Source organism: Sitophilus oryzae, unplaced genomic scaffold, assembly GCF_002938485.1.
Source record: "Sitophilus oryzae breed Bouriz unplaced genomic scaffold, Soryzae_2.0 scaffold_1620_pilon_pilon, whole genome shotgun sequence".
NCBI classification, from domain to species: Eukaryota; Metazoa; Arthropoda; class Insecta; order Coleoptera; family Curculionidae; genus Sitophilus; species Sitophilus oryzae.
The window spans coordinates 4,229,015-4,253,751 of NW_022146304.1; the positions used below are offsets into that span (position 1 = coordinate 4,229,015).

The 24,737-nt window shown below is 32.1% G+C and overlaps 3 protein-coding genes across 10 annotated transcripts in view; 2 read left to right on the forward strand and 1 right to left on the reverse strand.

The window, feature by feature from the left end:
- Positions 1-1,428, forward strand: part of LOC115880247 (multidrug resistance-associated protein 1-like) — a 54,297-nt gene extending 52,869 nt beyond the window's left edge. For all 6 annotated transcript variants that reach the window (XM_030897424.1, XM_030897423.1, XM_030897421.1 and 3 more), the window contains 2 exons: positions 623-837; positions 893-1,428. In XM_030897424.1, coding sequence (XP_030753284.1) covers positions 623-837; positions 893-1,254 — 577 coding nt within the window. In that variant the 3' untranslated portion in view covers positions 1,255-1,428. The remainder of the gene's footprint in view (positions 1-622; positions 838-892) is intronic.
- LOC115880249 (PIH1 domain-containing protein 1-like) overlaps positions 1-7,273 on the reverse strand; it is a 59,103-nt gene extending 51,830 nt beyond the window's left edge. Inside the window, exons 1-2 of the mRNA XM_030897427.1 lie at positions 7,205-7,273; positions 7,030-7,114 (exon numbers count right to left, since the gene is read on the reverse strand). Coding sequence (XP_030753287.1) covers positions 7,030-7,114; positions 7,205-7,273 — 154 coding nt within the window. The remainder of the gene's footprint in view (positions 1-7,029; positions 7,115-7,204) is intronic.
- Positions 7,274-7,825: 552 nt separating this feature from the next.
- Positions 7,826-24,737, forward strand: part of LOC115880227 (WD repeat-containing protein on Y chromosome) — a 43,591-nt gene continuing 26,679 nt past the window's right edge. For 2 of the 3 annotated variants that reach the window (XR_004049827.1, XM_030897382.1), the window contains exons 1-5: positions 7,826-8,163; positions 8,221-8,390; positions 16,115-16,328; positions 18,161-18,418; positions 20,577-20,785. Coding sequence is in view for 2 of the 3 variants with exons in the window: in XM_030897382.1 (XP_030753242.1) it covers positions 7,895-8,163; positions 8,221-8,390; positions 16,115-16,328; positions 18,161-18,418; positions 20,577-20,785 (1,120 nt within the window). In the remaining variant the exon portion in view is untranslated. Of the gene's footprint in view, positions 8,164-8,220; positions 8,391-15,455; positions 15,556-16,114; positions 16,329-18,160; positions 18,419-20,576; positions 20,786-24,737 lie in introns of those variants that run through there. The other variant, XM_030897383.1, reaches the window with a different exon arrangement.

The window sequence follows — 24,737 nt, forward strand, 5'->3', positions numbered from 1 at the left end:
GGGAGTGCACATGATTTTAGCTTTATCGATGTTCAGTTTAAGGCCCAAAGCCTCGTATGTCCAGGTGTATGTATTCAGGATTCATCAGCGGAAGTTCTGTGATAAATTTGATACATGTTTTTGCCCTAAGTCTTTTTATGTTGAACAGACCGCCCGCGCCGTCGTATCTATATCTACTGCCCATTCCCCTTTCTTTCAGTTTTGGAGCATTTGGAGGTTTACCAACTTATGTTATATATTTAAGTAAAAAAATATATAGACTCTATGAAAACATGCAAAAAATATTTAGACTGTGTGTCATTTGCAATTCTTCACTTAAACCCGCTTCCAACCTGGAAACGAGTACCTCTAAGTAAACTACTTAGAGAGTTTTTATATTTCGATTTTCAAAAAAGAAAAAAGCAAGCTAACGGCTGCAATTTCGTCGTTACCCGGTATATCTGGTCGGATAACGCAAAAATTCATTTTTATATTAAATATTTAAGACCACCAAATTCAAGACACGAAATTTTGTTATTATGAAACATGAACTTTACCATTTAAGTTTACAAGCACTGCATACAAAGCTCTTATATTTTTTTAACAAATTTAATGTAGTAAACTTATCAAATATTTGTTTTAGAATAATTGAAGGCGCACAAGGTTCCATCTTGATTGACGGCACACCCATTTCCGAACTGGGTTTACACGATCTTCGTTCCCGTCTAACCATTATTCCACAAGACGCTGTTTTATTCTCTGGTTCTCTTAGATTGAATTTGGATCCCTTTGATAAATACGCTGACGCAGACGTATGGGGTGCTTTGGAACAAGCTCACTTAAAAGAATTCATAAAAGGTATATTCAGCTAACTTCTTTTTTAGGAATGAGTTATTAAATGTATTTTTCATAGGTTTGCCTGCCGGATTATCCCACAAGATCAGTGAGGGAGGGGAAAATCTTTCAGTGGGTCAAAGACAACTCATCTGTTTAGCTAGAGCATTATTACGAAAAACGAAAATACTTATTCTTGACGAAGCCACTGCCGCTGTAGACTTGGAAACAGACGAACTTATACAAAAAACAATTAGGAAAGAATTTGCTGATTGCACTGTGTTAACTATTGCTCACAGATTGAACACTATCCTAGATTCAGACAGGGTACTGGTGTTAGATAAAGGAGAAATAGCTGAATTTGATTCTCCAACAAATCTACTGGAACGAACCAGTTCTATTTTCCATGGAATGTGTAAGGATGCTGGATTGGCATCTTAGTAAGAGAACATGTGTAGGATATTTGTTTTTGTTATAAGCAAAAAAAATGTGTGTGATAGGTATACAACCTACCTCAAAAACAAACGAAAGAGATTGTGAAATGTTTCACCATTAACAATAAACATGTTTGGTTATAACTTAATTGTAACATATACTATTAAAAGCTTATGTCCTGTTGAAGCTTTACAAATATTTATTAGAACAAACCGTTTTGTACTTAATTTTTACAATGAATATATTACGTATGTATTTAATAAATTTACGCTGATGTAAATATAATTAGGTATATTTTTATAATAAAATTCTAAATAATACAGTTGTGTTCCTTATTTTTTACCCCTAAATATCCTTTCCATCATTTATTTAAAGTAGGCTATAGGCTTGGTGCATTCTCCGCCGGTGCTGCCACCATCCGAGAATATCGTAAACGGTTAATTTAATTGACATATACAAATACACAGGTTAAATAGCGAGTATACGAAAAATTTATTATTTAATTATTCTAAAAGTGTTAGGAAGTATAATTTGTAAAAATTCTAAAAATAAATGTTTTGATATCTTCAGAAGGTTTAACTTGTATTATAATTGATTATTCCAATTAAAAACACTTTTTAGATGAGTTCAACTACGGTAGCGAGCATAGTTTTAATTACCGGTTTTGCTAGCGGGGCATAATGGGCTCTTTCACTATATTTTGGAATTAGCATAATTGAATAAAGCAATTATTTCTAGAATTTTCTGCTACCTCACTTTCGAAAAATTTGAAGTCGTTCTTAAGAAAATAAATAAAAACAAAAAAGCCCAGAATAAAAATCCGCACTTTATTTTTAATACGTTACACCTAGGCATGTTGAAAAGCGGCAACACGGCCGGGCCACCATGCTGACCCACCACCATCTCCACACAAGGCAATTCAACCTTTTCTAATATGGTGGAGATATAAGTGCTTTATTTGGCGCGTATTTTAAAACCTGTTTTATTCCCAAATAGACATTTTTCACACAAATGTCGGGTTAGATTACGTAATATTTCACTAATTTTTTAATATACAGGGAGTCTAAAGTTCTCCACATAAGTATGGAATTTTTTGTATTATTACTTTTATGAAAACATCAGTTAGTTACTTTTTATAAAAAAGTCTGATTTCTCAGAAAATAAGTAGGTAGTGTACTAGTGTGTAAATATTCAAACTTGAGGTAGCATATATAGGGGTGTTCAAAATCATCGGAAAAAGAAATAACCAGAAATATATGACAGAAAATAGCAATATAAACTAAATATTCAATTGCAAACACTTACCTACCATAGTTTAGAATTTACTGCACGTTTGATAAATATATACTATTATGGGCAGTATAGGCAGTTACTTGTCTCAGTAAAAGCCTTGGTAAATACTCTTAGTGTAAACTACACTGGCTTGGGTCAAAAAATATGGAATGTTTTTCCTATGTTTTGCAGCATTACACAAATGGGAATAAATTTAAACTATAATAGGTGAGGATAACTAAAAAATATAATATGTGTTTCAAGATTTTATATAGAAAAAAAACTAAATACCTTTTTATAAAACAAAATATTGGATATTCTGAACAAGATGAATTTAATAATAAATTCTGACGTATGTGAGGGGCAATTGTGACCTAAAAAAAGACTTACATCCAGGCCATTTATATTTTCAATTGTGAATGTTGTCAATATCTTGTGAGGTAAGTGTAAGCAATAGCCATAACTACATCCTCACTAGGGTAAATCTTTTGATTTTTGTAAGTAACCATTATAAAGTACTATGCAGACTGGCGGTGAAGGCTTTTTACTCATTTAGGTGTAATATCTTGATAAATACTTAAAATAATTAATAATAGAGGAGTACGGCAAGCACAAAAGTTTGAAGTTCCATATGTGGAATGTCTGGTTTGGATTTTTATTACATTGTTATTTTATCACAATTTTCTGATCACACCATGCACTGAACACTAAGAACTAAACAAACGTGTTGCAGAAGCACAACAAACTAGAGATAATGAATTATTTCTGGTATGCAATCGCAACGAGAAACCACTACAGGCTTCTCAGTTTAAAGGTAAACAATTTAATAATGCGCTGCCTTCGCCGCCATATTTGCCTTGCCCATATCATGTTGATTGGCCTTGAGTTGAGGTGGTGCTGGTCAAATCAAATCGCAATGTTGCCAGTTGTTGGCTGGCGCACGAGCACGGTTCTGCAATGTGACTGGGCGTATTTTTCATACGTCATCAATTTGCGCTTTAAAATGATTTCAAATTAAAGCAATTTTGAGGGCCTATAAAAAATTATTCAATGTCATGGAACTATTTTTTTGGATAAATATACTGAAAATACTTCTATTTCAGATTTTGTCCTTGAATTGGGTATTTTATTTTTTGTGAAAGAGCCCATTGTGGTTATTTTGACTATAACAAAAAATTTTAAAGGTACATATGTAATTATAATTTTAGAAGATGTTCATAAAACATTTAATCTAGTTGGTCAAAAAAAGTATAACATTAATATTGCAATTTATATTTTATCCAATCATAGTAGATGTCTATTTAATTTTTTGATTAAGTAGCGAGCACTTTACTCACTTGTTTCGTCGAACTGCTTGAATCTTGAATTTATTTTTGCTTTTGATCAAATTGATATGAGAAACTATGAACCTATAAAATGTTGTTTCGGAAGAGTTGAATATCTGGGAAAGTTGAGTTATTGAATATTATTGCACCTTAATTACGCTCTCCTTTACGCGTTAGTATTTTTTCGGCAATTTTATTAACATTTGAAATTGTCACAACACAACACGATGCCTAGTTCGAATTCTTTTTCACTTATTTTTTACTACCCAAAACAGCGTTACATCACACAAACCTCGTACCTCAGTGTTTTATAGTATGTATGTGTTTATAGTCTCAATAACTGCAGTAGCAAAAAACTAAAATACTTAAATATTATGACAAAACCACGATTTGAATATTATTTTAAGGCGATCAACATGACGGCGCAGCGGCGTGAAATATATTATAATGATAAGTTCTGATTTCTGCTGTAGAGTGCGCTGCGGTCGGAATTTGTTGAAATTGACTGAAATGCACCAGGCCTATATTAAAAATTATAACACTAAAGCTTGTCGCCCACTTGTCCGGACAGCACGGACCGTAGCTGCCCGTCACCTGCAGGCGACGGAGAGCTTGGTCGCCCACTTTTCCGGTGGAAACCGGCAAACCGTCACGTCGCGGTCGTGTGTTGCCAAGATCTTTTTATTTTAGTTTACATGTAGCAGTTGCAGAGTCACTATGTTTGAAAGCAGCAGTTCTGATTTTTCATTTTTGCAATCCCAATGAATGCCTAGAGCCTAATTTATCATTTCAAAATTCCTCATTTCGAAGAGCAATATCGAAAGAAGAAAGGCTTGTCGTAGGACTGCTTTCTCGGACTCAACAACAACAACTGCAGAAATAACTGCAAAACAAATATGCGCTCAACAGGCTTTCACGAGTTAATACAGGCCAGCGCCGGCCGGCTCCGCGCACACTTGACCAGCCCGTCCCGGCACGGACCGTCCTTTAACGGGGAGAGTCGGAGAGCTGGAATTTGTTCCGTCGACGGACTCGCCGTTCCGTGCCGTGACGGGCTAATGTGCGGTAGTCTATTCATTTGCATGGTTTTAATCCTATCCGTATATTGACGGGCCGGAACGGGACGGGACGTGACGGCCAAGTGGGCGACAAGCTTAACGCATAAAATACCGTATGATCGAAAAAAAAATGGCGTCCAGTTGGCTTGGAAATGACGATCGAGGACATTTCCCATATAATTTTACATATAAAATGACAGTGATCTTCATTTCATAGCCATCGCTGACGCCGTTTTTATTCGATCATACGGTATTAAACACAGAATTAGAGATAAATGTTTCTGTTAAAAAAAGGACCCAAAATCTAAAAAACTAAAATCAACACCATTTTTTCACTATAAAGTTTCTTAAATTAAATAAAAAAATATACTTATTACTATACTATACCGGGTGCGTCCCAAAAGTGGATCACCACTATAACTTTTTTATTTTTTCAGATAAAAAAATGAGATTTGGTATGCTAGTATATGAGTATATACAGGGTTGTCCGAACTGTATTCCGGAAACTTTGGCAGCATATTCTACAGATAAAAATAAGTAAAAAAATTTGTATAAATGTATGTCCTAAAATGCCCTAAAATGCGTTTTAAAAGTTTCTTAGATACAGGGTGTAGAAGTTACTTTTTATTTCGATTTTTTTCCAAATAATTTCTGCAGTAACGTCAATATTTGGATGAAAATTGGTGTCTGGGAGTTTTTTGACATGAGAAATTTGATTTTGATGTCAATATGACTCCTACTAGTAGAGGGCGCCACCTACATATATTTTAACTGGTTTGAAGAGTAACTTTTCGTCCGTACCTGTATAAAACTACTGATTAAAAAAATATACATTACGATTTTTACGTAAAAAATTACGTCTCCTGGTAAAAATCGCTACGAGTATTAGTTTTCGATGTATATCGAGATGTATATTTTTTTCCCTCGGTAGTTTTATACAGGTAAGGACAAAAAGTTATTACCATTCAAAACAGATGTAGGTGGCGCCCCCTACCAGTATGAGTCATATTGACATCAAAATCAAATTTCTCATGTCAAAAAACTCCTAGACTCCAAGACGCTAGATCCAAATATTGACGTTACTTCAGAAATTATTTGGAAAAAATCGAAATAAAAATGAAACTTCTACACCCTGTATCTCTGAAACTAAGCATTTTAGGACATAAATTTATACAATCTTTTCTACTTATTTTTATCTGCAGAATATGCTACCCAAGTTTCCGGAATATAATTCGGACCACCCTGTATAAGGATATGATATAAGCCTAAATTAGGATTTTGGTTGAAATAATCAACTGTTTTCAGTCACTACCTGTTTCACCGGAAATGGCTACAACTTTTGATTTTTTAATTTTTATAGATACCGAGGGTGGCATTTAAAAATCAAAAGTTGTAGTCATTTCTGGTGAAACAGGAAGTGACCAAAATCAATTGAATACGTCAATCAATCCTAATTTATGTCATATACTAACATACCAAATCTCGTTTTTTTTTATCTGAAAAAATAAAAAAGTTATAGGGGGTGTGCCACTTTTGAGACGCACCCAATATTAGCATAAAATGTGTAACTCTATCAAAAACTAAAAAAACATTGAATAGTAAAATCTATACATAAAATTATAATAACAATAGTGGAACAAAATATATTTAAAATTATTTTATCATTCTTGTCTATTATTTTTATTCGATCATACGGTATCTTATCTATTCAAATTAAAATTAGTCAATTAATTTAAATATCAGTTTTCAAAGTTTCAAAAATATCAAAATCAAAGTTCAAAATAATTTATAAATACCTAAAACTGAGATCAGGAAAGGGTCCTTTAACAATCAAAATATCTAGTTTTGAATTACCCAGACTCTGTGCACTGAGGGAATAGTCCAGACAGCTAAAATCTCAGTGTATTTTAAGACTTTCTTAGATCAGAATGTTAAAGTGTTCTCAAATTAGTTGATTTTAAGATAACTTTTCACATTTACTTTCAAAGTTTCAATGTTTTTGATTCATCGGATGTATATAAATATATATTTTTGTAAATACCTCAACCTAGTCAGCTAGTAGCTTAATGTAGATAAAATTTATATCCTATTTTGTTTTGTTTGTTTGATATGTAATTATTACTTACCTGGATGTGGCTTTACAAGTTTGGATGGGAAATCCCGTTCAATATTTCCAAACAGCTTGCCCAACTCGTCTTCTGCTTCATTTTGCTGTAAACAGAAAAACAATTTTTAATTATATTAAGGATAGTCATCAGTCAATAAAATAAATGTAAAAGAACAAATAAGTAAAGTACTTACAGTAAAACGTAAGTTATTTTCGACAATGCTAGAATCAACATCTAGAAATATTCCTTTGGAACTAGACATTTCTGGAAATATCTACTTTATTATAACTTTACTTTTTAAGTTTAGAAGAGTTTACTTTGTTCACACAAATCACAACTGATTACAGCAAAAATTATTTGTATTTGAAATTAAAATAAGGTTATGTTGCTGTAGCAACTCAGAGTAAAGAATAAAAATAATTTTTATATTTCTAACTTTTACAAAACCTCTAGTAAAAATATCAACCAAAAAATATATGTGGTTTCTGGTCTCTGCAAATATTAAATATCAAAAATACTATTCATGAAATTTAAAGCTATGTATTTCAGCCTTATTCTAAGCTTATTCTAGATATTATCCTGCTTTCAAAAAAATCTTGTTTACTATCAAATTATTTTGCTCTGAATATAGAAACACATATATAGGCAACTAAAAATACACAAAGTGTACTAAATTTAAAAGAGCGCATGTTTAAAAATATGTACATAATTTTGTTATTAACCAAAAATTAACAATTTAGTCAATCAATTATGCAATAAATTTAAATAAATAAAGTGCTTATAAAAATCACTGTTAATTGGGTGACAATTAAAAGTGACATAAGTGTTATTCTTAAACGTTTTAAACTTTTATAAGATCAAAGGTGTTACTTAAAAAATAAATATGTCAGAACTCAATACATCGAACACACAAGCACGTAAATATAAGATTCCTGGTCTAAAAGAATTTCGAAAACAGAAAAAAGATTCGTCCAAAGAGCTTCACCAAATTCTGGATGAAACGGAATTGCTTCAAATATACGAGATATTCAACCACGAGGATGGAAGAAGGATGAACCAAGAACAACTAAAAGAAGTTTTAGCGAATGTAGCGAAAGTTGAATATGCCGATGAGGTTTTTGAAAGAGAATATTTAAGAATGAATTCATCTTGGTATAGGATATAATACAATTTATAATAATAAATAAAAATATATGTATATTATTATAGCGACGGTCTTGTAACCTGGAACGAATTTATATCATATCTTATTTTGGGTTTTGAACAGCAAGAGGTTAGTACAGAATACAAAACCCTAGCCGCTCCCATACCTACAGGCCCTACTTTAGTAAAAAGCAATCATAGACATACAATAAATAGAATCACTTTTTATCCTACAGGTACGACAGAAATACTACTTAATGACTCTCTTTATAAAATCAAATCCATAGACTTAAAATAAAATATAGACTACATTATTTACATCTCAACGCGGTCAAACAATATTTTTTGTACACAATGTTTACTTCTGGGTACAGTCGACCGAGCCTTTGTCATCCAGTCTATGTTGTCACGTCTTTAATATTATCAATATTTTTTTTCTTGTTATACACATATATTGAGATATTAATACTACAGTTTAATAAAGTAGGTTTTAGTATTCCATAGATGTATTAAATAGTCCTTATACTACTAAATTATAAGTCGGATACTGTTTAAAAAGGATAAGTTCTTTACAATATGACAACACCGATTAGAGGCGAGGGAGCCTATTCATTCATTTATTCCCTTGTAGTACGCGTCGCACGTGTGCGGTAAAGCTTTGTTGCCGCTATGTCCCCGGCTGTATTAACGCATTTTCTTAGCTTGTAGTCCTTAGTGTTTATTTTATTGACTTTTTCTGTTCAAGAACTATAAAATATGGTTCGACAGTGCCAAATTTTCAAGAAATTTGACTTAAATAATCCATTTAAGTCTTGAAACGACTTTCGACCGGTAGGCAACTCTCAATTTACCCATTAGGAGTCAGTGGCGTTGTTGTAGAAAGGCGCTTATTTAGATAATATTTTAGTAAAATGTAAAATCTGAATTTTTTCTCTTACATAATCATTTATATAAAGCTTTTTGTAACAAAATCATAATTATTATAACCCTGTTAATAACTAATAATGTTTTTATTAAAAATATATTCCGGTTTATTCCAAAAATTATCTTCAGAATCTAAAATAACATACAAGAATTTTAAAATGATATTACATTATGAAACAATATTTCTTAATATACCGGGTCGTCTCAAAAGTGGCTCACCCCCTATAACTTTTTTATTTTTTCAGATAAAAAAAAAACAGATTTGTATGTTAGTAGGTATATGACATAAATTAGGATTTATTGACGTATTGAATTGTTTTTGGTCTCTTCCTGTTTCACCGAAATGATTACATCTTTTGATTTTTAAAGGCATCCTCGGTATATTGTTACTTTATTCGATAAAAAATGATACTCTGAATAGAATGACATATCATATGTCAACTTTTGACATTGTCGCTTAAAAACAAATCCTATTTTAAATTTCAATCCAGGGTGCCATGGTGTTGTTAAAAACACTAAGTTTTAATCAAGGAGCCTTGGAAAAATAGTTTTGATCGTCTAATGGGTTTCGTGTCTTGTCTAGGCCGGTTAAAAGATGTACAAATCGTATTTTTAATCATACATATGTCAATTTTTTCAAATGGAACTAGAGTGACTCATTAGCATATTTGGAAAAAGCATTTTTTTATGAATATATTGATACCACACACTTGGTATTTGGAGTCAAATTGTCGTTATGAACTGCGTGTTGCAATTACAATTAAACCATATGCGAAAATGTCAAAAGTTGACATATGATATGTCATTCTATTCAGAGTGTCATTTTCTATCGAATAAAGTAGAAATATACCGAAGGTGCCGTTTAAAAATTAAAAGTTATAGTCATTTCCGGTGAAACAGGAAGTGACCAAAAACAATTGAATGCGTCAATCAATCCTAATTTATGTCATATACTAACATACTAAATCTTGTTTTTTTATTTGAAAATATAAAAAAATTATGGGTATGAGCCACTTTTGGGACGCACCCGGTATAATAAAGACAGTACCGAGTTAAATAAATGTAGTTTTCATTTTATCCACTTCCTATCACCTTCCTTGCTTTAATGGAACAGATTTATGTTTCCTCTAATTTACATAATAAGACATCACTTAACCAGAAAAAAAATTACAACAATCATATTTTTTTTCTCTCCCTGTCGCCGATTCTATTATATCTGTGGAATAGATCCTGTTTTGATTAATATTAGGGGTTGTAAATGTTTGACTAAAATTAATAATTTATTATTAATTTCAAAAATTACGTAATTTCGATTATAAAATTTCTTCTGTAACGTGTATTTTATTATTTTTATCCTTTTTGGACTCTAAGACGTTTTTTCTAAACTTTTATTTAAAAAACCTGTCCTAAATCTTAATAAAATATAAAAAAGTTTAAATACGATATATTTTTAATTAAATTTTAGCTTCCTTAAAATAAAAAAAATACCCGGCTATGATACGGAGAGTTCAGGTGTACTTGAGAAACGAAAGACAGTGTTGTGTTTCTCGGCAGAGTCGTCAGGGAACGACCGTTACGACAGAGACAACCTATCTATCGCTCGTGTCGCACTCGTTATAACCTAAAACAATAACAAGATATTGTCTGACCGCATGTTCCAGCTATTTATGAATGAGATGCTCAGTCTATATTTTATTTTAAGTCTATGATCAAATCAAATCAATAGACTTCTAAATTCTAAAATCAGTCAATTCTTTTTATTGGTGCAAACATGTACTCAATCTCTGCCAATCTCTGTTCGATCGGCCAAGTCAAACCATCCTTTTCTCGCAGATATTAGCGGCATTTTTGACCACCCTGTAACTTCTTTGTTAATAAAGGAAGAATATTAATTTTCACTACACATGAGGACATACCTACTATAGCTTCAGCTATAGCTGGCTAGGTTATCAAAATATCTAGTAATTAGGTATATCTGTTTTTATATCTCATAGTTTATGAATTATGTCTTGTTAAGTAGGTACCTTACCGGATTATTTGGAAAGTGGTAGCATCTTTGATTACATCTCATAATTTTTCTATTATACTAACCTATACCTATCTCTTATAGTTTTCGAGATAAAAAATAAAATATGTGTAAAATTGACAAAAACATTGTTGAAAGTGGACACCGCGTGGCGGGGGGGCCCCGGGTATATTGGGGGCTCCCGCACCTCATCCTTCAAAAACAATTATCAAACAAACCGAAAACTGAAATTACATTTAAGCACACAATCCTTTTTTCAGCAATAATTAGGCTGATATAAAACAATTATTTTACACTACATTATTCTTTACAGGTATAATAATAATAATTATTGTACGGGTTAATTTGGAATTTTGTTTAGTTGTAAATATGTTTAGGCGACACAACACACAGCGATTATCATGTTTTCACGGCGTTTTTGATTAAAAGTATCATATCGGTAGACTTTTTCCATAAGCACACTTATTTTAAATGACTCTGTGAGCAATATTAGCGAGATAAGAAATTTTTTTGACACGGTTCGGAGTCTATATATTTTTCAGTGAAAGTCTACCCCGTTGGCAAAGCCTAAACTGCGAAATAAAAAATACTAACACTGCTGGTTTAACTTTAAAAAAAATTATGTCCAACTAGATTGTCGTCAAGAGCCGAAAGCATACTATCAAAAAAAACTAATTTTTTGTCCATCGTCAAGTGTCTAGCGAATTTAACGTTAATACTGAAAAAACGTATTGGTAGAGATGAGGCCAAGATGTTACAAGATAAAATAGAAAATTTCGAATTTATTTTCTTACTAAATTTTGCAAGGTGCAATGTTGGAAAATACTAACTTGCTTTCAAAATGCTTACAAAAAATGATACTGACATAGGACTATAGGACTGGCCACAGATCTAATATCAGGAGTTCTTGTTAAAATAGAAAATCTTAGGGACAATTTTGAAAGTGTGTATGAACTATCAATTTCAATTGCGAAATCTTGGAATATTGAACCTCAGTTAAAAAACAAAAGAGTTCGTATAGCCAAAACTTTTTTTGATGAAATAGCAGCTGATGAGCCCATTGAAAATCCTAAAAGTCGTTTAAAAGTCACAGTTTTTTATGCTTGTTTGGATATAATAATAACTCAGTTTAGAATCAGGTATAACGCATTTCAAAATATTTATTCAAAATTTGAAATTTTAAACCCACAAACATTGTTAAATTCCCAGGCATCTGATATCTTAGCTAATGCCAAAGTATTAGTAGACAAATATCCTAACGACCTAACACAAAATCTAGCATCGGAGTTAAATTCAAGCAAAAAATTTACATTATGAAAAAATCAAAAATTTTCACAGTATCAGAGAGTTTTCCTGATTTTATTTTTGAAAAAAACAATTACTGATTAGCAGTATACCTGAGATTTGCACTGTATTCCAGTTGTTTCTGGTTCTCCCTGTAACATCCGCTGAACCAGAAAGAACTTTTTCTAAGCTGAAAATAATAAAAATGTTTTGCGAAGTCTACTATGTCTCAAAATCGCCTAAGCTCACTGGCCATAATATCAGTTGAGAATGATCGAGCAAACGAGGTAGATTTGGACAGCCTCGTAAACAAGTTCCTTTTGTTAAGGTCGAGGAAAAAGGAATAGACTTTCTAATATACCATAGTGTTAGAAATATGATTATATAAACAAAGAATTGGATTTATTTTTGGGAAGATAAGCACGGACCGCTGTCGGTCGCGCCAGTGTGATGAGACCCTTCAGCACGCTCGTTTCAATGCTGTCTGTGTTTATTAAAGTTTCCTGACGTATTATTTGTGATTTATAGTTGATTAAATGTGTTGAATTGTAGTGTATCGGAAAGGTACTGTGTTTTTATTATTTAATTGCTAAAATCAGAAGTGGGATAGAGCTTACACCACAATAAGCTTTTGAGTGGCATGGTGAAACTTGGAGGATACATTTGAATAAGATAAGTACACGGTTTCTAATTAGGTTTACAAATCGAAAGTATTGGTTGATGTTTGTGGCTTTGGAAAAGTACGAAAGGTTAATACTTCAGTTAATCAATTGAGTATAATAAAGTAAATTTTTAAAGAAAATGAGTCACGGCGTCATGTCGCAAAACTCAGAAGCATTGTCGCATTTAGATTGAGCATTGCAGTGTTTATATTAAGCAGTTGGAACATTTAGCAGTTTTAGAGCCCAAACAGTTAACCTGTATAAAGTTACGGAGGGAAATATTAGTGATTGTTATTAAAACAAGTATTTCCTGCATTATTTCATAGCGATCTAAGTTTAATTAAGTTTTTATGGTCTGAAATTGTCTGAGTAAGTTTTAATGATCTCTTTATTACTGGTGAATACATTGGTTGGTTTAATATATTAGCCACACCGTTTAAATTTTAATTCTGAATAAGTTTTTTAATTGCATAACAAATAACAATACAGGAAAGTTTTTGTCAAGAAAAAATATTAATCGGTATTTATTCAGGCGAAGTGATAAATATTGTCGCTTTTGTTTTTGCAAGCCTGCTGTTGTTTTTTTACTTATTTCTTGCAGGTTAAAATAGTTTTGTTTTGTTGTTTTGACTAAATTAGTCATTATGTCGTACATGCCATATTTTGTTATTGGGTCATTCTCAGCTAGCGTTATGTTTTTATTTTATCAAAGTATTAGGAAAAATGAAACATTCTAACTGAACTTATTAATTATTACTTGTAAATAGTAATATTATTCGTTACATATACGAATAAATGAATGATCCTGAAGAAAACAGTTGCATTTGTTATGTTGGTTTCTATTTTTCTCATTTTGTTTTATTCAAAATGCAAAAAAATTGAGAGTTTAATTTATCTGTGGTTTTATGCAGGGGATTTCAACTAACTAATTTTAAAACGCAAATTATTAATAGATGAGATGCATTACTGAGATGGCACTTATTTTTGTATATGTGTTGAACTAGTTTTGTTTATTAGTCATTGTCTACTTAAGTTTTGGTATGTATTGCAGAAATATTAAAAAAAATGATGATAAAAATATTAATTATAATTAGTTAATGTAGATATCAGAATACGAATGGCACGTGTTATAAATGAATGTGTTGAAAGCATGGACGCTTTGCACTGTGAGTAATGTGTGAGTGTGTGAGTGCTGTTAGTTATGTAATAATTTAGTAATGTTTTAGTAATATTTAGGTGTTGAAAGCATGGATGCTTTGCACTGTGGTAGTATTTGAGTGTTGGAAGCATGAACGCTTTGCACTGTTGTAGTATTTGAGTGTTGAAAGCATGGACGCTTTGCACTGTTGTAGAGTGTTGAAAGCATGGACGCTTTGCACTGTTGTAGTATTTGAGTGTTGAAAGCATGGACGCTTTGCACTGTTGTAGTATTTGAGTGTTGAAAGCATGGACGCTTTGCACTGTTGTAGAGTGTTGAAAGCATGGACGCTTTGCACTGTTGTAATATTTGAGTGTTGAAAGCATGGACGCTTTGCAATGTGGTAGAGTGTTGAAAGCATGGACGCTTTGCACTGTTGTAGAGTGTTGAAAGCATGGACGCTTTGCACTGTGGTAGAGTGTTGAAAGGATGGACGCTTTGCACTGTTGTAGAGTGTTGAAAGCATGGACGCTTTGCACTGTGGTAGAGTGTTGAAAGCAGTGACGCTTTGCACTGTTGTAGAGTGTTGAAAGCATGGACGCTTTGCACTGTGGTAGAGTGTTGAAAGCATGGACGCTTTGCACTGTTGTAGAGTGTTGAAAGCATGGACGCTTTGCACTGATTTAGTATTTGGGTGTTGAAAGCATGGACGCTTTGCACTGTGGCAGTATTTGAGTGTTGAAAGCATGGACGCTTTGCACTGTTGTTATATTTGAGTGTTGAAAGAATGGACGCTTTGCACTGTTGTAATGTTTAAATGTTGAAGGCATGGATGCTTTGTACTGTTAGTAATATGTAAATATTGAAAGCATGGTTGAACAGATAAGCATGTAACATATAAGATTGAAAAATATATATTTCTGTTTGTAATGAATGAGTATTGAAAGTCTGGAAGGTTATGAGTTATGAGTAAATTGATAAGCTAATAGAGTAGTAGCTGGTTTCGTTATAAAGAAACCTCTCTAATTAATATACCAATTCCTATAAGAACAACTGACTACTCAGAATATCACCTTTGGTGGATAGCAATGAAGAATTCCTTCCTGATATTCAATAGCCGATTCCGAATTGAATGACTTCGAGAGCGAAGTCCGTGTCAGAATTGGCCGTGTTAGAAATATGATTATATAAACAAAGAATTGGATTTATTTTTGGGAAGATAAGCACGAACCGCTGTCGGTCGCGCCAGTGTGATGGGACACTTCAGCACGCTCGTTTCAATGCTGTCTGTGTTTATTAAAGTTTCCTGACGTATTATTTGTGATTTATAGTTGATTAAATGTGTTGAATTGTAGTGTATCGGAAAGGTACTCTGTTTTTATTATTTAATTGCTGAAAATAGGATATTTCACAAATATTTAAAATGTCTTGTTCACATTTGTGTTTTAGTTATTAGTAGTTAAATATTGAGTTGTTTTTTTTCTAATAAAACTTTGATTAATTAGAAGCATAAATGTTTGTTTTCTAGTTTAAGTATTTTAAGAGTACTATAATAATAAATAAATGTTGAAACAATTATCAAAATATAAAAAAATATCACATTGTGGCTCTTGTTAAAAAATATGTTTTAAGCAGATATCACAATAATGATGTATTTGAAGGAATTTTTGAGTATACTTAGGAGGCTCCGCTAACAAATTTTGCGGGGGGAGCCCGCGAGAATTTGCCACTCTACTGGTTTGTTCAATTCGACGTAACTTGCTAGATGCTTTCGATAAGTCGATACAATTCGACGTCGAAAAGTTAACGTCGATACAATTAAGTTACGTTATATAACAATTCGACGTAACTTGCCAGATTACGTGCCACGTCAGCTGCTACGTCACTTTGGTTGACGCTCTGACTAATTTACCTCTATAATTTCAGTGAAGCCCGACCGTAGCAGTACATGGCATGACGGAAGCATCATTACGTGCAGCCATGACGGTATCATTAATTATTGGACACTGGATATGACACTAGAAAGAACGGTTCAATCAACTTGCCCAAATCTAAAAATTCAGACTACTTGGGTCACGGATTTGGCTGTGCTACCAGATGTCAGCGTCATTTGTACCTCATCTAGTGAAAGAGATTTAAGGTTAATCATATTTTTCAAATAAAAATATATTTAACCATGAACATCTGTAAAAATATATGATTTAGTTACTTAACAACATCAATAATGTTTAAATGAGAGAACACCTAGAACTCCTATTAGGGTTTATTATACTTATTAGGGTTTTAATTTTATTTCCCATTTTTTTTAGTAATTCTGCTATACTGTACAATATCTACGATTAATTATACAGGGTGCTACAAATTCGGGGTACGAGCATTGGTATCTCGGTAGCCGTAATAGATACGAAGATGATTAAATTAGGGCAAAGTTGCGCTTTAGGATGTCAACCAAGATGCCATCAAAAAATTTTGAAAAATTTCAAGGATTGCTGAGTTTTTTGGAAAAACTGATTTTTGAGAAAATCAATTTTATTTTTTCCTGTTGTTACTTTTTAGAAAATCAAAAAACTAATTGCACATTCGCATAACCACTTTATTAGGGATATCTGATAGTATTATAGATGTTTAAATTAGCCTATAATTTGTGAGATACAGACGCCAATTTATTTTTTTTAAATACGGACCTGCATTTTTTATTTCAGGTTTTGACAGAACTCGGTCTCCCTAGCACAATGATATGCCACATTTAATATTTTATTCATTATATATTTATATTAAAATATTTTTCTATATTATTATTATATCTCTTCATCATTACAATATCGATTAGCTTTCGAACTTAACAATGACCTGGGGTAAATCATTGAATACGGAAAATCAAATGCAATAAAATAATAGAGAATAATATAAAATAAATAATATAATATAAACAATCAAGTCATTTCCCCGGAAGATGAATTGGAAAAGCTAGAGCAGTATAATCGCCAGCGAGAACTGTTCTTGGCCAGCGAGGTTCCTGGACCTGTCGCCAAGGGGCAGGGGGCATTACTTGACGTTATTTGTAGTGAAATCAATACTCAACAATCTCAACATTTACAATAAAGAGTACAAAAAGCACTCGGCAGTATAAGAAGGTCTGTTCAAAGAGCTATAAATAAAATTGAACGAACATTCAATTTGTGCAATATAGGGGGGTGGTAACCCTTTCGAACATGTAGAGCATTAGAAACTAGTTTGTAGAAGTTGATTTATTTATATTAACTACGATTAATATGATGCATCTTATTAAGTCGTACACTGAGATTTCAAATTTACCATAAAGAAAAATTAAAAATAATATCTTTAAATTGCTGACCTGGATATTATTTATTTGTATCTTTAAATTGGCTCGATTTTCCTTATTCAATGTTAATTAGCACTGATCAATATTGTAGGGATGAATATAATCAGATTTAATAATTTAAAAAACCAGAGTCGGACTTGAAATTATTTTAAATAATAATAAAATAGTTTTGTTGTTGTTGAGGTATCCAAAATAAAGAAGGTATAAAGTATCGCATATCATTGGACTCGGGAGACCGAGTTCTTTCAAAACCTGAAATAAAAAATGCAGGTACAAATTTAAAAAAATTAAGTTGTCCTCTGTATCTCACAAATTATCAACTAATTTGAAAATATAAAAATAGTGTCAGATAGCCCTAATAAAGTGGTTATGAAAATGTGCAATTAGTTTTTTGATTTTCTAAAAAGTAATTACAGGAAAAAATGTAGTGATTTTCAAAAAAATCTGTTTTTCCAAAAAAAACTCAGCGATCCTTGAAAATTTTAAAAGTCTTTTGATAGCATCTTGGTGAACATCCCAAGGCGCAACTTTGCCAAATTTAAGCATATTCGTATCTATTACGGTTTTCGATATACCAATTCTCGTACTCCGAATTTGTAACACCCTGTATATTTTCCTTCATATTCTAGATTTTATGATACATCAGCTAGAAAATTCGAATTGAGAGTAATAATCACGTCTTTCGACCATGCCGTTACTACCATGTACTACAAATTCTACGAGGATGCGGATATGGAGTCGAAACTGATTTTGGGCGATATGGGCGGAGGCGTCAAGATATTATTTATAAAAACTTTCGCCAGAGGTCCCTTTAAATCGCAACCCGGCATTCCCTTGCTTCACATCAGATGGGAGAAGGTCTTTAAAGGACATGTTAACAATTTTAGGTAAACTGTGTGAATTAGTTTCTTATTCTAAACATACTATATTTTTACATACGAACCATATTTGAATCGCCCTAGAAATATATAAAAATATTTTTCGAATTATTCGTATACCGGGTGCGTCTCAAAAGTGGCTCACCCCTATAACTTATTTTTTTTTCAGATAAAAAAACGAGATTTGGTATGCTAGTATATGACATAAATTAGGATGATTGGCATATTCAATTGTTTTTGGTCACTTCCTGTTTCACCGGAACCTACAAAACTTTTGAATTTTAAATGGCAACACCGGTATATTTCTAGTTTGTTCGATAGAAAATTACACTCGGAATAGAATAGAATGAATGACATATCAACTTTTGACAATTTCGCTTTAAAAAAGATATATTTTAAATTTCAATCTAGAGTGTTAAAAAACAGTAATTTTTAATCAAGGAGCCTTGAAAAAATAGATTTGATCGTCTATTGTTTTTCGTGTCTTATTCTGATCGGTTAAAAGATGCCCAAATCGTATTTTTAATCATATCTTATTTTTTTCAAATGAAACGAGGGTGGCCCATTAGCATATTTGGAAAAAGCATTTTTTACGAATAATTTGGTGCCACACACTTGGTAATTTAAGTCAAATTGTCGTTATGAACTGCATGTTACAATTTCAAATAAACCGTATGAGAAAATGTCAAAAGTTGACATATGATTTGCGATTCTATTTAGAGTGTCATTTTCTATCGAATAAAGTAGAAAAAAATTGATGGTGCCATTTATATATCAAAAGTTGTCGTCATTTCCGGTGAAACAGGAAGTGATCAAAAACAATTTAATACGTCAATCAATCCTAATTTATGTCATATACTAACATACCAAATCTCGTATTTTTATATGTTTAAGTAAAAAAGTTATAGGGGCGAGGCACTTATAAGACGCTATATGTTGGCTAAAGATCGGAATGAAAATCTTAAATAAAAAAAAATATGATATGAAACTTTTGAAGTGGAACTTCTTTAGGCGCGATGAGAGTAAAAATTCAAGGCCGTGAAACACGAGTCCGCGAGAGGAAAAATGGTAACAATCTTGGAGTGTCGTAACTCGGGATCTGTGGGAACTATAGGGCTAAAAGGGGTGGAACTAAGGATTTGATATTGAAGAAAAATGTGGGTCGATTTCGGCATAATCCATAGTAAATTTTTGTTATTTTTAATATAAAATTCAATTGAAGTGATTAAAAAGTACTCCCTCAATACAAAAAGAAATGCAACGAAGTTACAATTAAGGAATAAATAATAAATCAAATTCAATACAAATTTCACTGGTTCGAAATGACGCGTAGAAAATTGCGACGTCACCTATCAGCATTTGACTGAATAGATGTTGTATTAATGTACCGTTTGTGTCCAGGAAGAGTTCATAGTTTCATAGTTGTCGATTTTCGAAAGAAATCAGTACATGCATATTATTTCGTATATTTTTCATTTTATTGATTTTATGGAAAGCACTGTTCATTAAAATGTTGTATTCTATGTTATAGGGCTATATATTCTTATTTCCACTTTATTTGCTTAAAGAGTCTATTACGCTGTACTTTCGGGTCGCTCTCAGGGGTCGGGTAAAGCGGGTGTCTGACCGAAGGAAATAATATATATTATATTTCAGAAATCTGCCTAAGGCCTAATCCTGTCGTGTTAAGCCATACCAAAAATTCTAAACACACGTACTTTGATTAAGGCTTATTTGATTAGGGTTTACAGAGCATCAGCATTTGCCATAAAATAACGGGCAATTTGTTAGGTACACTGTAATCACAAAACTTCAATCTATTTCCGTATTGTAACGGAATTTAAAATTATGTCTTTATTTTCGAGAAAATTTAGTCCAAACATAAGGAATATTTTGTTGATGTTTGTCCATCAAAATCTTAAAAATAAAAAAGTTGTTTAAAAATGTGCTGCAATACGGATTTAGTATAGTCCTTTATCTTTAATTTCCTTCTTCATTTGTGTAAAACTACCTAGCCAGTTTTACATAAAACGTTAAATGCCGGACACTTATTTTGCTACTTTTTCGGACTAGTGAAATGGACTCTTAAGAGCAAATCATAGTCCTACCACAGAACAGTTACAATTTGTACCTGTTCTGTGGTTCTACCAGCGATTATATCTTGTAGAGCGTTGGCATTTCCTCACTTACATACAGACTATGTAAGACAAGTTAATTTCTACCCTACATTGAACGCTGTGGTATCCTGTGCACAATGTCCAAAGGCCGGGTTGCTTATGACAAGTATATCCGATAATAACTCCTCATACACGTACAAAATCTTGAGTGGAGTATGGTGTTTTGCATTGGAAGAAACTAGTCACATCGTTGGAACAGGTAATATACAGTGTTACAGGTAAAATCCGCAAGGTAGACCTCATTTATCCTTTCATTTATCAATACCCATGGAATATTGACATTTTATATCAATTTTAAAGATCTAACAAATTTTCAAAGAGTACAGATACTAATATTATCGATATAGATTGTTTATTTATATAAAAAATAAAAAAGAAACATTTAAATATTTGTGAAAGAGGACCAATTAATATGATCCCAGTATTCCAGCTACATTAATTGACTATTTGCGTTGATTAATAATTGCCCCAAATAAATAAGAGAAAACTGAATGTTGTATGAATTTTGTATGTGTATTAGACAAGGTGGTAAAAGTAACACCTTTGGGTGGATATAATGGTGGTATATTTAATAATTTAATTAATGGGGTATACTCTTTTACATAGATCTAAATAGTCTTATTTTTGTTAACAAAGGGGCTAGTAATATTATCGTTCTTAACATCTGTACATTTTGCAGATTTATTAATAATTATAATAGCTCCCGTATATAGTGTTTAACGCCTTGGGAATAGCAAGGTACAGCTTGCCATACTAGAGCCGTTCGGTATACAAGGAAGGTAATGTGGCTAGCACTACGCTTCAACCGCCTATTATTACCTCAGGATTGTGAATCCCAAATACTCATTTAAGGCTGAGCCGACCTAGGTACCCAAACTATTTTTATTTTAATAAAAATAGTCGGCTGATGAAATGCCGGGTGTGGGATGCGAACCCACTACCTTGAGATTGGTAGACGAGATCCTTTACCTCTATGCCACGGGGCACCTTCACAGATTTATTACTTTAAAAAAATCTAAAAAATTCCATGGATATATTGATAAATAAGGTCTAAATTATTATAAAGGTGCCGTTACACGGCGCGTGGATCGCCGAGCCTACTACAAAAAATTTCGCGCCATGCCCCGTGTGATTGGGTCGGCAGGCCGATCTTCGGGCCACGGCCGGGTATATGTGCAGTTACACGGCGCCAGCGCGTGGATCGCCGAGCCTGAAGAAATTTCAAAGCAAAGGCGCCGCGCGAGGTCTTCACCAGTAATTTGTTTAAATTCAGTTAAATTTAATTGTTGCATAATTTATTTAAATTACTTCATTTAATGCAAAAATACATAATTTGATATTAGCTTAAAAAATATCTAAATATCATATTAATTAGGTATAAAAATTACTGATAAATACAGGGTATCCCAATATAATCTACCATGTTATTAAAACATCTCTATACCATGTTATTGTTTAAAATTATTGTTTATTCTAAATTAAGTTTGATTTATATTTTTTTACACTGTTGTATTTTATTGATAATATATTATTGTAGACTTTGAAAAAGGTTAAAACTGAACCGAAACGTTAGTTATGTAATAAACACTTCCTAAACCCATAAAAAGTTTAATATTTACCAAAAGCCAAGAACCCTTTAAATAAAAAAGTATATTAGATTGGTCAAAAAAAATTTAATAAAAAAAGATATAGTTTATTAGTTCTAAGTATAATAATATAAGTTACATACAAATACCCCGCAGGGTGTAGAACATGTCAAAAATGATGACTATTTCTAGGAGAGTAAGGAGCATTAGATACATTTTGCTGATGTTATTTATGTATGTGTAATAATTGTATTTTAATAATATTTAATTTATACTTCTAAATTTTACAGGATCTATAGAAATATTAATTCATAAAGTTTTATGTGCAATTATGCTATTTAAAATTTGTATAGCTACACTAATTTATTGGCGGCAATTTGAGAGATGGTTGCCGATGATTATAACAATATATTATACCAATTTACCCCTCAGTTAGTTACCCCTCAGCGATTAGTTCAATCACAAATGAACTGATTTACAGCGCTTTCAGATGGAGCGGAGAGCGGAGCGTCCGCGACTCGAACAAGTACTATGAGTTTATATGAACAATTTCACATAGATCACGTATGCTCCGTCTGGATGACGGCCATATACATAAAGACATTAATGTAAAAACACGCGGATGGTCAGTCGCGGACGCTCCGCTCCATCTGAAACCGCTGTTATAGCCAGCCAGAGATTAGCCGATACAACAAAAAATTGTTTACTTTGAACACAGTAGGTATGTGATACATTTGATTATGTAACCTAGAAATCATATCTATAGAAAAACGGAGATTCGATGAATAATTGATATTATGCATATTTCAAGACAACATGTCTTGATCGAACGAGACTATAGTCTGTCCAACGAGAAGATCCTTGACAGTGATAGATGTGTCTGTCATTTTAATTTCAAAGTAGTTTATTTTATTTTACAAAGAAATAAGTTGGTACAACTGGAACGCATAGCAGGAAATATTTAAAATTTGATTGACAAGATGACAAGTGATTACTTCAAAATATTGTGAAAAAAACTGTATAAAACTGAAAAAAATGTAATCGAGTTATTTTATTTAATAAAAACGGTATGTGTTAATACAAAACAAACAAGAACAAGACACTACATACCAAAAAAATATAAAAAAGAACTATTATTTACTTTCAAGCTTTATGAAACTACCCGCATTTATGATTATATTTATCAATATAACTTATGTACAAATACAAATTTGTAATATTTCACAGGAATAAATAAAACAACATAGGTAAATAAAACAAACTATTTTATTAATAATAACACCTACCAAATTTTATACCTTAAAGGTTGATTAATTAACTTTAATCATAATTTTTTTAAACCAGTACCTTTTGACATTATTTTTCTGCAGTACTAAAATCCATTATTTACCTATCGTGTGATGTCGATATTTTACAGCTACTCCAGTTTTTAGTATGTGTTTAGTTTGATCCTTCTACCATATACGAGATGCACTTATCTACGACGAAATGGTGTACAAACTTTATCGATGGCAACTTCATTGGTGTATAAGACTTTCTGCCTGGGCAGCGAGTATTAACCATAAACTGTGCTCTGGGTCTACAGTTAATTTTCACTCGATTTTTCCTCCAATTGACTTCAAAAGACACAAAACACACGTAATAATACGAATCAAAATGCATCATCTTCCAAAACGCAGGGTATTTAACAAAGTTGACACAAAATTATAACCTATAATTTGGCAAGAATTTGACAAGCGTCAAAAATGACAAAAATCTAAAGGCGAGTTCATACGCATCGGCGTCCGTTTGTCGTTCATCGTTCCGTCAAACCAATAAAATTGAAATACGATCTGTCATTTTTTAAATAAACCAATAAAACTGGTTAAAAACAACAAGACACGACGCATGACGGATCTATATTTAAACCCCCCAATCTTTTTTCAGTAAAATAAATAGATTGGTATGGGACGTCATCTGCTTTTCTTCTGTCATCGTCTGTCGAAATCTTACCTGAGAAAAAAAACAGAGTATATATCTGAGTTTTTAACCCCTATAGTAATATATGGTAATATATGGTAATACACAAATGTTTAGTATCAGTTGCACTATGAGCGAATTAAAAAATTAATTAGTTAAAGAATTAAAAAAGAAGAAGAGTTGTCCTAGTCTTTTTAGTTCCTAAAATAGGGTAAATTTTAAAATGTTGCATTTTTCGATTCCATCGTATATCGGTTATTTTATAACTTATCGAAAAGGTGAAAACTCAGTATTGTTGAGTTTTTTACGTAGAATCCAGTGATGTTAACTAGTTTCGCTGTTGGTTCTCATTTTCGAAATCTGACTTCTATTTTTTAAACGAGACACCCAGTATATTATTTTTTATATTATTTGCCTTGTTATAGGCTTTCTGAAAATGTCATATACTCTAATTATACTTTGATAAATAAAGCAAAAAAATAAAGATTTAACTTTGAACATAAAACCCTAGTTTAAAAAAGTATTAATATCTTATTTAATTGAATTTAACCAGATGATTTTCCTTTCCATCTTGTTATCTTAATAAATTGCACTAAAAATAAAGTT